The sequence below is a fragment of the Rhipicephalus microplus genome, chromosome X (genome assembly GCF_043290135.1).
Source record: "Rhipicephalus microplus isolate Deutch F79 chromosome X, USDA_Rmic, whole genome shotgun sequence".
NCBI classification, from domain to species: domain Eukaryota; kingdom Metazoa; phylum Arthropoda; class Arachnida; order Ixodida; family Ixodidae; genus Rhipicephalus; species Rhipicephalus microplus.
Genome location: NC_134710.1, coordinates 216,441,142 through 216,455,914, shown reverse-complemented (window position 1 = coordinate 216,455,914; position 14,773 = coordinate 216,441,142). Strand labels below are relative to the sequence as shown.

At 47.0% G+C, this 14,773-nt stretch overlaps 1 protein-coding gene across 1 annotated transcript in view; it reads right to left on the bottom strand.

Annotated features, from left to right (window-relative positions):
* Positions 1-228: 228 nt before the first annotated feature.
* The window catches only part of LOC119187471 (protein phosphatase 1 regulatory subunit 3E), a 30,142-nt gene continuing 15,597 nt past the window's right edge, over positions 229-14,773 (bottom strand). Inside the window, exons 2-3 of the mRNA XM_037435585.2 lie at positions 14,502-14,767; positions 229-7,953 (exon numbers count right to left, since the gene is read on the bottom strand). Of these exons, the coding sequence (XP_037291482.2) occupies positions 7,576-7,953; positions 14,502-14,767 (644 nt within the window). The 3' untranslated portion in view covers positions 229-7,575. The remainder of the gene's footprint in view (positions 7,954-14,501; positions 14,768-14,773) is intronic.

Genomic DNA, 14,773 nt, shown 5'->3' with positions numbered 1-14,773 from the left:
CAATGCGGGCCTCCGGTCAGGCCACAACCTTCTTCGAACGGGTAGCGCATAAGACACGGACACAAAAGATAGAGACAGCACACCCGCGTTTGCTGTCCAAGTCTACATCTTCTGCATTCGTGGTTATGCGACACTCATCCGTATCTTTACCAACCTGCCCAACTTGCCACACTTACCACAACACTGTTTACATTTTTTTTTCAGTAATGCCACACTATACCAATCATATTCAGTAACAAAACTTTATTCACTAAATGGAAGCACGTTATTTCATAAGCACAAATATCGTACAAAATTATTCCATGGAGTCCGTGCAACAGGGGATGAACATATCAACATGTTTATTCAGTGTGAGCGGATACCAGACTAAATTTCATGACTACACTCGCAACACGAACAACATTACGCTGTCACACTCTGACGCACTGCGCTAACAGGAAACATGTCATGCAGTATACGCTCGCGAATGTGCTGGATATCCCGCAACGGTAGCACGTACAGTTTGGCATAAAGTGCTCTAAAAGTGAAATTTCACCGAAATTTCCGTATTAAAGTTGTCCCGGTGATTCGTTGTTTGCCAAGTGCATGTGACCTATACCATCGACACTGCGCGAAACAGGAGATGTACGTGAGGTCTCAGGTGAGGCTGGTGTATGATATATATTACTGGCGCTATATACATGAACAATCAATGCTCCACAGAGGCTGAAGAACACAACCGTTTACAAGTTTCCTTCAGGCATCTCAGGGAATAGCAGCCGCGTGACATGCCGGCCACATTTACGGTCACGATCGCTGCTGTCTGCAAGCGGGCAATAATTAAATAGACCACGAGTATATAGCACAAACGACAGCACGGTGACCACATGTGCGTGGGAAATCCGGGCGAATACGATTTGATTGATTGATATGTGAGGTTTAACGTCCCAAAACCACCATATGATTATGAGAGACGCCGTAGTGGAGGGCTCCAGAAGTTTAGACCACCTGGGGTTCTTTAACGTGCACCCAAATCTGAGCACACGGGCCTACAACATTTCCGCCTCCATCGGAAATGCAGCCGCCGCAGACTGGATTTGAACCCGCGACCTGCGGGTCAGCAGCCGAGTACCTTAGCCACTAGACCACCACGGCGGGGCGCGGGCGAATACGTCTAGTCTTGTTTGACACTAGCAATTCCGCGAGAAAGCGACGCAGGGAAAGTTAAGGATAAACTGTGTTTCGTATCTCTGGCACTCCTTCGCAAATAGCTGCGTGCCACGCACTTCATTCGAAGTTGCGAACAAGCCTGAAGTGTATATAGGCTTCAAATCGATTCGCAGTTGTATACACCAGCCTACATAAGACATGACGCAACGCAACATATATCACGTTGCGTCCACTAGCATTTAGCAGAGGATTCTAGCACATAACCTGACAAACAACCTGAAACCCGTAGCGGCAGTGCACGAGGTAGTACGCCGGCGAGGAGGCCTTCTCGGCACTATAAAAACGCTAAGGAATTGGTCTGGTGGATAATGTGCTTACGTGTGCATAGGCACTACTTCTACAGAGCAACAGCAGAGACGGTCTGCGTCATTAGGTTTTAGGCGCGTGACCTGAAGTGTCGAGAAGCCCTGCGGAACATTTTCTATCCACAAGAACAAGAAATCGAGCTACAGTAAGTATGGTAAAGTGAATGAAGCACAGAAACGAGGAACACACACACAAGACTTCGTGCTATAAAGCTCAGTTGCCTGCACATTATTTCGAGCTTCGCAGAGCCAGGTAAGTATATAACCTCGTCACGGTATACAGCTTGTGTTACTCGCGCAGCGACTTCGAAAACGCGGGCAAAAGCTGTACGTTCCCGCGTTTATCAGATTTGTGAAACTCACCATGGTTGTCTCTTCTGCTCGCACTCAAGAAAACTTGTTGCTCATGTGGATATACGTACTGCGTGCTATCAAAGCCAAAGCTAAGTCACTTAGTGCGTAGTAATAAATGATATTTACAATGACATAATAACGTTGTGCCAACGGCAGTAACAACACTAGGCTAACAATTTTTTCAAGGTCCGGTAGTTATTTGATCATGCCTGCAGTAAACGTCGAAGTAGCCTAGCACAACGGTGGACAAAATTTTGCATCCGTTTCCGAGCAAATGCTAGGTACCTGCACAAAAAAGCGGGGGTCGACGTTTCAAACAAGCTTGCACCAACCAATGGGCGAGCGAAATATTGCACATATATAAAGGTGTCAGGAATAGCTAGTGCCGGCAATCTGGCCAGGGGTCATAGCAAGCATAAAAGCCGCACAGCTTTCGCCAAGGGACCATGTTCACTCATTATTCCCTCTCTCCTATAACACACAACACACATCATCATCATAGGCTAGCGACGCTTTCAAGGGGCCCTGCAACACTTTTTGAGCAGGGTCAGAAGACGCTGCTGATCGGTAGTAGAAGCTCCCGAGAACACGCGAGCTAAATGCTATAGCGCAGCACGCGGTCTGGAATTCACAATAAATTATCAAAGTAAGCTATGAATTGCTTTCTCTTCCCTCGACAAATGACGAAAGACGCTCAAAAATCACTCGTAGAATGCCAGTCTATTAGCCATTGGCTGATTTGAACATGGCGCTCTCGGTCGTTACACAGATCACCGCGGAAGGCCGCCACTTTTCAACGCGTGCGCGCGCGATCACACTAAAAAAGCCGCGTATTCGAACAAAAAAATAAAAAGTTCTCAACGTCATGAGGCGCGCATGATGTATTTTTATTTTTGCCCATGCCATCCCTCCCTGCTTCGCTTCCAGCGATTTCGTCGGGATGAGAGAAGAGAGAATGCGATTGCAGCATGTGTCAAATCTTTGTAAATCCGCTCGTACAGGACGGATTTAGAAATTTTTTGTGGCGTTGAATTTGCGAGGAGACAAGCTCTTCCAGTGATTTATTTCCATGGTTACTCAAAAAAGTGTTTCAGGGCCCCTTTCAATGAAATACTAGAGGCCCCTGTAGAGCGAGATGTAAGCGCTCGTTTGAGAAGTCCACGTGGTCAAAATCACCCGGAGTCCTTCACCCCAGCGTCACTGGCAGACTGGGGTTGCTTTGGGACATCTACTATATGATATGAAAGTAAAGCCCTTGTTTTTTTCTCCACAACTACGCATAACACTCACGAAAAGGTCTCTAACGACGAAAGACGATGAACAAAACGGATACTCTCACGCCAAGCCTAGCTGAGCGCGAGGCCTGGTGTTGAGGCACACCGTGCTTTGCAAAACGTTGGCTGTGCTCTGAGGCGGTACAGTTCAGCGCTATTCGCGACTCCAACTAAGCACTCGCCACCTAGCGGCCGCGCTGGAAACGGCACAAACAGGGTGAACATTGAAAGCAGACATGTTACCACGTTGCGCGCGTTGCGAAGCGGCCGCATAGTTCTTTTATCTTTTCTTAGTTCTTTATACCACACGCGCGAGCCCGAAAAGAAGAAAGCGATGTCCAAGGATCATTGAAGTGTGCCGCAATGCGTGGCATCGCAGAGGAAAGACGGCAACGCATCGTTCTATCACTTCCCGAAGGGTGCAGAAGATGCGCGACGGAGATTCGCTCACGACCACTTAATTCTTCTCGGTGAGTACAGCATTAGTTAGCGCGTGTGTATTCTTATCAATATTCTAGCTTCTCTAATCACGGAGTATAATTAAGTTTATTTAAGCTAGCGCTTCAGGAAATTTGTTGCGTTACGTGTACGACTATATTTCGCACATGCTTGTTTTCTCTGCAAGTCGCAAAGCTACCCATTATCAAATTAAGCTGCTGTGATTCTCCCCCCCCCCCCCCGCCCGCACATTTTGGATTTGCATGTGTATATACACATGCAAAATCCAAATTGTGCGGGGGGGGGGGGGTGGATCGCGCGCGCGTAGCGTGCATGTTTGTATGTGCGTTCGTGTGAATGCATCTGATATCTGTGCATTCGTAGCGTGCGTAGTGTGCATGCATATATCTGCTTTGAATATGAACTACAGCCAACACGAACAAGCGAGTGTTCAGAAGCACACGAACTTATTCATAAAAAAAACTTAATAACCGAGATCGCGAACTAAAAAAGAACAGCACTCCTATTACAATAGGAACCATTTGCCTTATCTCAAAATACAGTGCCCCAGAGCTTTGCGCAGTAATCAAGTAAACGGCATACGTATTCACCTTTTGACGGGACAACGGAACTCAATGGGATGCATGCACACGAGTCGCAGCGTATATAGTTACCTGGAAAACTGTGAAGGCCTTGCCGGTAGCAGTGTAGTAACCAAGAAGGTTGAATTAATATTTGCTGAAGTGGAGGAGGCGGCCCTCAAGTGAAGCCGCGCGCCAACTGTCATAGGTAGAAAGCGCGCCTTCCGCAACTCAAGCGGCTACGGCCGCACAGATGTTCCAGATCTTCGCCGGTGTTGAATAGCGCTCGGACGTTGTAATGGATACATCCTCTCCTTCTTAAGGCTACATAGGTCAAGCGGAAAGGTGTTCTGGAATAATGTTTCAGTTGTGAGTATCGTATTTATAGTTTGATGAAAACTGTATCAAGGAACACGTGCATGTTGATAGCTGTAAGCCCGTCTTCGCATATCTCACGATTATTCTTTCTCTTTTCAAACGGGTTTCTTAAGGACCCAAATGTTCGAAACACTTCGGGGCGTGCTGATGAACACTTGTGTCATTAGATGACGGGATGACTGGTAGCGAAAATACAGCGATCACATATGTTTTAGACAGTTGGCGAATCGTTACAGCCAGACTGGACTGTGACTAGCAAGTTATCCGACTGGGCTAGACGCGTTTATGAAACACCAGCAATGTCCACTGATTGACATCCTTGTGCTTGTTGTGCTTGCTGCTACCACTAGAGTAGTAAGCGAGTGGGAAAATAACACACCGTTAACTACTCGTTTAAAATAAATAGGTGTCTCCAACATTTCGTTTTTGATCACTGGCAGGGGAGTAGCCAGAATAGCTCACAGTGCACGACACGGACGAAGTGAGTGCGCTGTAAGCTATTGTGGATCTTCACCAACTAGCCCGGTCATAAACCTTCCGTAGCCAATTTTTTTTTTCTTTAAGGTGGCGGGGGGGGGGGATTTTGTTGTTTTCGAGAGGGGCATCCTCTTGAAACGACCATTTTTCGCTCTCTTGCCAAAGCGAAAAAAAAAATTCAGAGAAACGGAGGGGGGGGGGGGGGGCACGGGCACGGCGTGCTAATCTCTGGCTACGACCCTGCTAGTTAGCTCTGTTAATTAGAAGCTTAACTTGCTACCACGAGGGTAGTTAACATTGTTTGGGCAACACATAGGGAAATGTGCCCCGCCGCGTTGGTCTGGTGGCTAAGGTACTCGGCTGCTGACCTGCAGGTCGCGGGATCGAATCCCGGCTGCGGAGACTGCATTTCCGATGGAGGCGGAAATGCTGTAGGCCCGTGTGCTCAGATTTGGGTGCACGTTAACGAGCCCCGGGGGGTCGAAATTTTCGGAGCCCTCCACTACGGCGTCTCTCATAATCATATGGTGGTTCTGGGATGTTAAACTCCACATATCAATCAATCAATCAATCATAAGGACCTGTCTTTTGTTACATTCGTGCTATTTATTTTGTTATTTGAAGTGCAGCGAGCAAAAACCAGTGTCTGAATTGCGCAATGTGATGCAACTGCAAAGAAAGCGACCATAACCGAGAAATACTCGTGCTATTATATGTATTCAACTTGAAGATGTGAGAGTTGCTTCGGCTATACGGCAGCTCTTGCAAAAAAAAAAAAAATGGTTCGTGTTTCTTACGGTGAGCTAGAACAACTCCAGAAGAAAATTGTACCGTAAAGAAATTGTAGTGAACCAAAAAAAAAACGAGGCTTTATCCTTAAGTGAAAATAAAAGAGGTCAGGAATCAAAAGCCCATTTCTGAGAGTAGGGGGGAGGGGGGACTCGCCGCAGCTTTCCCTCGTACATACATTTTTTTTTTCCGATAAGCATATCATTTTGTACGCGTGGTTCTTGGGACAGCCACATTTATATTTCACTCAGGCAAAGTGGTCGAAATCTACATATGCATACGATTCCGTCCCATGAAGAAAAACAAGAAAATGAATGCCTAGAAAGTGGGCTCGGCTCTCACGAGTAAGCTTCTTTCTTTAAAAAACCAGCGTTACATACCCTTCGTCGGTGAGCATGCTTGCAAGGAAAACGCTTTAAAAAACAGAATAAGGTAGACTATATTCTTGAGTGGCGTTTGACTTCTTATTCTTGACAACTTACCAGTTAATGCCCTCCATAATGGTTAAAAACCCCGGCGGAAAAAAGCGGCGGGCACGCTTTGGCTGTTGCCTGTAGCAAGATGGCCGCCACGCGCGCGCCGCAGCTTCACAGCGCCCCATTGATATGTATAGGCGCCCCCCACTCCAGCAAGATTTATTTAAACCTCCCTGGTAGCAGGGCAGCGCAAGTGTTAGCACCTTTTGGGAGAGGCCCGCTACACATGAGCAGCTGCCTTTCATAAACACGGGTTCGCTAGACAGGTTCTTAAACTTTTGAAGTACATCTGATGCGGTTTACCGAATAGGCTCGGATGCTAGCGTGAACAGCGCCAATATTCCCGTTGTTTGGCGAGTACGATCCTTCATGCCGATGAGAATGGGGCTATCCACGGCCAGCTACTTTTCACCTTCGAAGAAGTAGCGCGATCCGACGCCACAATCAAGAAACCTTCGCACAGTGCCAAGCGAAAATGACACGTTGACTGTGTTAGGCGCAGCCATCTTTGTTTTTCTACCAGTGTTGCCAGCACACGGAGCGTTTTCTGGAGTTACGAATCGCTTCACGTCCGCTCTTTCCTGGTCCGGCGTCCATGTTTCTTTCTTACTGACCCTGGCCCTAGTTGCAAACAAACGGTGTCAGAATAGCCGAAACATACAAGCGTATAGCGGGACAGCTGGGTGCGAGTGAGCTCAATATTGCACGGCTGTTCCGAGTATTTCTGAATACACGGTAATGTGAATACGATGCGTTAAAGCACTGCAGTGCACCAGTAGCAGGAACACACATTTAGAACACGGCGAACTGACATGAAGAGAGAGCGGACGCTTTGGCTGGTCGTGTTGCTCCAGAATCAGCCGCCGGGTAGAAACCGATCGGAGCGGCCACCTAATCGTCTTTGAGCGATTCTTTTGTCCTGCATCTACAAAAGATTAATTTAGCTTTTCCGCATATATGTATCGAAAGTTAAACCTATTCTGTAAATTGTAATACACAGTTATGGTCAAATGAAACGCAAACAAAAAAATTACAAACTAGAATAACTTCCACGATGGATAACTCACTATCTCGGCACTACACATAAATTATGCAGTTGCCGAATAGGTCTCAACCTCAAGATTAAACTCCACACTAAACGTGATTGAGGAACACGAACGGAAGAAGGCGTTTAAGTTAAACCTAACGTGTCGAGTGTCCGTGAATGTACACACGCAGGGAAGCCAGTAAAAAAAACCTTGAGAGCTCGGCTTCTGCCCTGCACAGTTTTTGGGGAGGGTGAGAAGCTTCGTCGTCAAAGCCAGTGGAGCCAACTTCCGCACGGCGCCTTGTGCTCAGCTGCGGCCCGCGGCGAGGCGGCCGGCCGACCGCCGCAGCGCCGGAGGCTGTAGTTTGCGCCTCCGTTGTTGTCCCAGAAGCGGCGGCCGTCCTCGGCCTCGAAGCAGACGGCCAGCTCACACAGCAGCGGCGCGTCAGCCACGCTGATCTCGAACTCGAACTGGTCCACGCCGTCGGCCAGCGAGCCCGGCACGTACGAAGCCGGCCAGTCCACGTGCGACTGCCACCCGTTGGCCGTGTAGCGCACGAACACGTGCTTGTGGTACGTCACGTTGGCCACGCTCACCGTGCCGTACAGCGTCAGCTCGCGCACGGACAGGGCGCTCAGGCACACCTGCACCGGCGGTTTAGTCTTCACATCGACGGCACCGCTTGATACGCCAGAGATCTCTCTTTTCTTTTTTTAAAGAAGGCTTCTCCGCATAAAATGTCCATCTGTGGTAAAGCCATCTTTAAAAGCATTTTTTTTTCTGGATATTATACGCTACGAGTAATCTTTTGTAGCTAAAAAAACGAAAAATGAAAACGTTAAATGTCTTACCATTGCTCTAATAGTTCATATATATATATATATATATATATATATATATATATATATATATATATATATATATATATATATATATATATATATATATATCATCGGTTCGATTACGCCCACTGCAGGGCAAAGGCTTCTCTTATGATCCGCCAATAAACCCGGTCTTGTGCTGTCCGCGACCTTTTTAATCTCTTCTGTATCCCCTTCATGCGTTTGTGTTCACAGGGAAGCCAGTCAGTTACCGGTTTTTCGGCCTACGTGCCCGGCCCACGTCCATTTCTTCTTGATTTCGACTATGGTGTCCCTAACACCCCTTTGTTGCCTGATACACTCTGCTCTCTTCTCGTCTCTTAGGGTTACATCTACAATTTTCCTTTTTTTATCGCTCGCAGCGCCGTCCTCTTTGTAATCCTCAAGCTTTCTGCTCCGTAGGTTAGTACTGGCAAGATGCAACTGTTATGTACCTTCCTCTCGAGGGTCAGTGGCAGTTAGTATAGTGGCCTATGCCACCTTCGTCTTGTACCTTTTGTTGAACTTAATTACGATACTTACCACCCTCTCACTGATGCTAAAGTATTCCTCTATGTTGACAGCACTATTCTTGTGTATCAGAAACCCCACCCCTAATAATTTTCTGTGAACTAATCAACTGAATTAGTATATATATATATATATATATATATATATATATATATATATATATATATATATATATATATATATATATATATATATATATATATATATATATATATATATATAAGCATGTTATGTACGTTTAATGATTGCAACGGCTGCTCCAAGTGAATTTTACCCAGCAGGATTAAACGTTGGTTCACACATCAACACAACAGAGAATAAGGTGTGTGAATATGAGCGCCCCCTGCTTTACATGGGAATTATTTCATACCATGAGAGATATTTGCAGAGTCGTCAGCCTTCTTGTGCAGCCTATTTTATTATACATTATACGATCTATTTTATTATCTTCATTCGCCGCAAATATAACTTCAGATTACTTACCTCATGTTTTCTACATATTATGCTCTCAAATATAACATTCCTTAATAGTAATTGTCTCATTTTTTGTTCATTGCCAAAAAGTGTACAATCTAATTAAATGAATAGTTTCGACAAGTAATGAATGCAACATAAAAATACACTTGTGTACGCAATTACTATCGTTCGCACACATCGAAAGCAGTCATTAAGAAGGACTGTATGGTTGTCTAGATTAACCACTTGGACACGCCAAAAAGAAATCACAGCTCAAAAAAAAAATACACAGCTATAAAAGTAAAAAAAATAAACAGGTATACAGTAGCATTTCTGTATCTTTTCTCAGACACATCAAATAATGGGAGTCTGCATTCATAATAAGAAAACCAAGTACGGAAAACACTTACTGCATCGAGTTATGGCATACACAAGTATCATCGCCATTTTTCTAGAAAATTACTCGCACGATGCATTTCGTCCTCAGCCGCAGGAATTAGGTCCCGAAACGCATTTGTCGTCCTGAGTAATCTATATGTCGAACTGTGTATCTACGCCACGTCTTTATTCCTCGGTGAGTTTTATTTCTTCGAGGCACTTCGAATCATAATCAGCGCAAATAGGTGCGCACATTCACAAGACAGCGTACATAAATAAGACTGTGCTTGTCCTACACGTACTCCTTCTTGCGAATGTGCGACCATATTGCAACTGCCTCCAGTTTCAAGTATGTGTAACGTACTGGGCCACGAAAGAGGTTTACTTGATGTTTTTGTTCGAAACGTAATATTCTGGGGAAAAAAGGCAATAAACAACGTACAATGACGTACAATGCGAATTCTCACATGAAAGATATTTTCGCTCTGCCCTTCCACTTTTAGGCGACGTATTCCCGGTTATTTCCTAAATTATCTACTTTTTTTTTTCGTGACTTCAAGCTTTCCTTTCTCGTGACGCGCCGGCAGACACTGGGTAAAAGCCCGTACGTCCGTGCCTCATATAATACGTCGTCCCTGCTCACCTTTGACCAGACACTACTTTGAATTAACGCAACGGGAAACCACGATACGCTCCCCCCCCCCACCCCCCTCAATTTTCTCCGGTTTGCGGGAATTTAAGTTCATGTATACCAGTACCTTTTTACCCCAACACCTTTTTTAAACGTCTAGGGGCTATTCAGGTGCCAGTTCTTTTTTTCTTTTTCCCGCCCGTGGCGGCGACCGCAGGGCAGAACGCGCCATTGCAGCTCTGCGGAAGCGGCCAAGTGCCTTCATTGGTGCAATTTGCCGGCTCGCCACACAAACGCATATCCGGGAGACAGGCTGGCCGTCTAACAAGGGCCCACAACGCTACAGCAGGCGCTCGTCTGGCGCGATTCCAGACGAGCCACTTGCGCGCCAAGCACGGCTCCCATCGGCACGTGGCTGTCTTGTCATATTCTAAGCAGCTGGTCTATCTGGAATGGCGCCACCGTGCGGACAGTTACGTGTTCCCTCGACGTGCCGCGACAGTGCATTCGAGGGACAAATAAAGGGCTCCCCGAGGGCATGACAGAATTCCCCGTAACCCCGTAGTTTATTCTTTCCTGCTACACACTAAAAACACACATGGTGCAAAAAATAACACACAAGGTAAGAGAAAGAATGTTAGACGAAAGGAGGGTGGGGGGGGGGCGCAAGAAACAAAACCACCAGTGATGAAGTCAGGAAATAGTAGGTATTCATCATAGGTCGATCGCGAGTAGTGAAATTGAACGCTGCGCGATAACACGGTGCCGCTTTTGTTGTATTAGAAACATCTCTGTCAGAAGATAGTGTTGCTATATTAGAGAGCTTTAGCTGGGCGGGTTTACGAGCGAGCGAGCTGCCCTCTCCGCTCGCCCGCTCGCTCGCGAAATAGTTCCCCCCTTTCCGTTGGGGTGATATCGCGGAACGAGGGACGTTTCACGTGCAGCGCGCGCTTCGCAAATGCGTGGAAGCCAATGGGAGCGGAAGGGTCGGAAGACTCTCCTATTGTGCGCTTTTTCTGACAGGGGAAAGGCAAGCGCTGGCGTCGCCGGGCAAATTCGAGCGGGTCACCCCTATAGTAGGGATTCTAGACACCCTACCTATAGAGCACGGTGCAAGAATACTTTAGGTAAGCGAACGACGTGAAGCGAGCGTTTGGCGGGGAGGGACCGATTATGTTCTCGTTTGCGGCGTACCGATAGATGGCTCGCCGGACTGAGGACCATGGCGGGCTGCTGGAAAATTCTTCAAAGCACATCCGGCACGTCAGGGACGGTTTACAAGTCTGAGAAAACCGGGTAATCGTGCAATACCAACCACGCGACACGCACAGAGCGGCGCCGCGAAAGATAGGGCGATAAGGGAGGAGGTCGACGATGCGGCGAGGGTGTTGTGGCGACAATAAATTAGCACCACTACATTTCAACATCACGGGGCTTTCCTACAGAGAAATTTGGGTGGAAGGGAAGCCGGGGCAAAATTCGTAGCGCCATCTCCCAGGCTCCTGGCGCAGCTGAACATTATCGGGAAGCGGATTGTGCCGGCGTTCGCTCACCTAAAGTATTCTTGCACCTTGCCACAGAGTAACATAAAAATCACAAGAGTGGTCACTCGGGCCAAAAAGCGGCTGAGATGCGCTGCTTCACGCCAGCCATAAGATGGCAACACATCACGCACTGCTTAAAGGAAACCCGCGTACTAGTTATTTACTACAGTACATTCTCTAGTACAGTATACGTATACGTGTTTTTGCGTATGTGATAGTGACCTCAATCCGTCTTTATTGTCTCCACTTGTACGCTGCGATAACGTCGAGCAGGGAGCAGGCATGAGTCGTACGCGAGAGGAATGCACATGGCGTCGACGTGATGGCAACGTTGTCACGCTCCATATTCATGAGCAATTAGGGCAATGAAGAAGTACGGGCAGCAGCAGGAACAGGCTATAAAAGATGTGCGATAACGTGCCCGGCGTGCGTCGTGGTCTTCGCTTGTTTCGTCTGCCTCTCAGCTTGGCTGCTGCTAGGTACGAACGCCATCAATACTTTGTTGAGTGCGTATTGCATTAGTCATTGAAGGCCTAACCTAACTTTTCTGGCATTGTGCTGTTCGGCGCAGAGTGATTTTTAGCGCCCTTCATTTCGCGTACTGTTTTCGTGCATTGCTTCACACGAAAGAAAAGTGTCAGGAATGCTTCGCAGCACGTTTGCGAGAAAATTCTTTCTTGGCTCGAGAAATTGAGTCACCGCTCCCGTTGTTAGGTTTTCGTTGAGCCGCTACATGTATTAGAATTCACTGCATGAATGAGATTGCGTGAAAAGTGCAGCTCTGCTCAGTATCGTTGTCTGTGCCGTTCGCAAATTTCTTGAAGCGCTAACGAGCGCAATAAGAGGAAAGTGGTGAATCTAGAAAAATCTTTGCTACCTAAAGCTAGGACGTAACTTTAAGTAAACACTCCTGCCTCGTTAACGGCTTGCATGACACATAAAATTGCTTTGTTTTTGCTGCGGCGACTGCTTGTGGCTGTTTTTTTTTTTTGCGAAATAGTGATGTAAAGTTTGCAGGAGAAAATTAGTGCGAAGGTGGGAAAGAAAGCGTAGCCAACGTTTTTCTGTTCTTTGTTCAGTTCATGCAGGAGTCAAGTGCTGAGGCAACTACTGCCGTGTCGCGTTGTGCACTGTATGTGTAGTTGTGAGCATTTATTGCAGTTTTATTCTGCTGCAGTTTTTGTTATATTGTTACCTATATGTTTATTTCTTGCGTGTAATTTATAATCATGATATGGCAGCTGTATATTCGCGTCTCGCAGTGCAATGAACCTTTTTTTGTGCCTTCGTTTATCCAACAATAATAAAGTGGACATGTGCTTACCAAGAATATCACTTGAAAATAAAAGTTTTCGATCCTCCAATGATTATCATGTTTTAATTAAAGTGTGTGAATAGACACACATTGGCATCGTGTGCTTGCCGCTCTAGCGGTGCAGCTTACACGAAGCTAATCGATGCATGCAAACGACGCGCTAAAAAAAATAAAGTATTGACTCAGAGATGAGCACGCAGGTAGGAATGGTCTCGGAGGCTGTATAATAATCCTAGTCACTACAAAATCACCTTCGAGACAGTCTTTTCTGCTGTCTGCCATCTCTGAGGCTGCAAAGTTTCACCACACTAGTTTGGTGCGCTGCGAACGCAAATCAGCCGCTGCGGTCTATGGAAGTATCCTCTCTTGACCTTACATATTACTCTATGCCATGCCCGTCAAAAGTAATTCATTCATTCATTCTTTTTCATTTTGAGATACAACAGGCCGATGCATTTACTTTCAACACTTTCGTTGAATGTATGTACGCTTACACTGCACGCCTTCATCACCTGTCTCGTTTCTTGCAATCGGATATCGTTACAATGATTGATTATATGCATTCACACTCCTATTTGCGCCACGATTTACGTCGCTTTTTCAACTGTTCTTACTTTGCACCACGCGGAATCATTCCAAATGGACACTTTTCTTTATTTTTATGGCATGTGAGTGCGTTTTGCGCAGATAATTCATTGAATCTATGTCGACTTAGGGCAGGTAATAACCGCAGAGCCGAACCACGAGATTGAAGTAACTAGAAGAATAAGAATGGGGTGGAGCACATTTGGCAAGCACTCTCAAATTATGACAGGTAGATTGCCACTATGCCTTAAGAGGAAGGTATATAACAGCTGTATCTTGCCGGTACTTAGCTACGGAGCAGAAACCTGGAGACTTACAAAGGGGGTTCAGCTTAAATTGAGGACGACGCAGCGAGCAATGGAAAAAAAAAATGGTAGGTGTAACCTTAAGAGACAAGAAGAGAGCAGAGTGGATTAGGGAACAAACGGGGGTTAAGGATATCATAGCTGAAATCAAGAAGAAGAAATGGACATGGGCAGGGCATGTAGCGCGTAGACAGGATAACCGCTGGTCATTAAGGGTAACTGACTGGATTCCCAGAGAAGGGAAGCGGGTTCGGGGGAGACAGAAGGTTAGGTGGGCAGATGAGATTAAGAAGTTTGCGGGTATAAATTGGCAGCAGCAAGCACAGGACCGGGTTAACCGGCGGAACATGGGAGAGGCCTTTGTCCTGCAGTGGACGTAGTCAGGCTGATGATGATGATGATGATGATGAATTCATTGAAGCCCTAAAGGCAAACTTTCATATCTGACCATAATTATTATTTGCCATCGTTGTTGTGTGCAGTGTTGGCACCAGCATCGGTGTCATTCCCTCAGCAGGGTCGGATTGTGTGCAGTCCTCCCTTCCGCATCGATTGACATCTCGCGGACAAGACTGCGCTGCACGCACCTTGTCCCGGAGAACGCGCTGGCGCAGCTCGTCGCCGCTGGCCACCGAGAAGGCAGCCTCGAGGGTGGCCGAGGCGGCCCTCGGCTGCGGCGTCGCCTCCGAAGCAGCGGCCGGCGTCCGGATGCGGTGCACGAGGCGGCGCACGTGCTCCAGCTCCAGACCCAGCGCGTCGGCAAACGTGACCAGGCGGCCCCGACGACGGCGCTCGGGCCACCCGGGGCTCGGCTTGCTCCGGCGAAGAATGCCGCGAGGTGCACCGCTCGCCGCTGCGT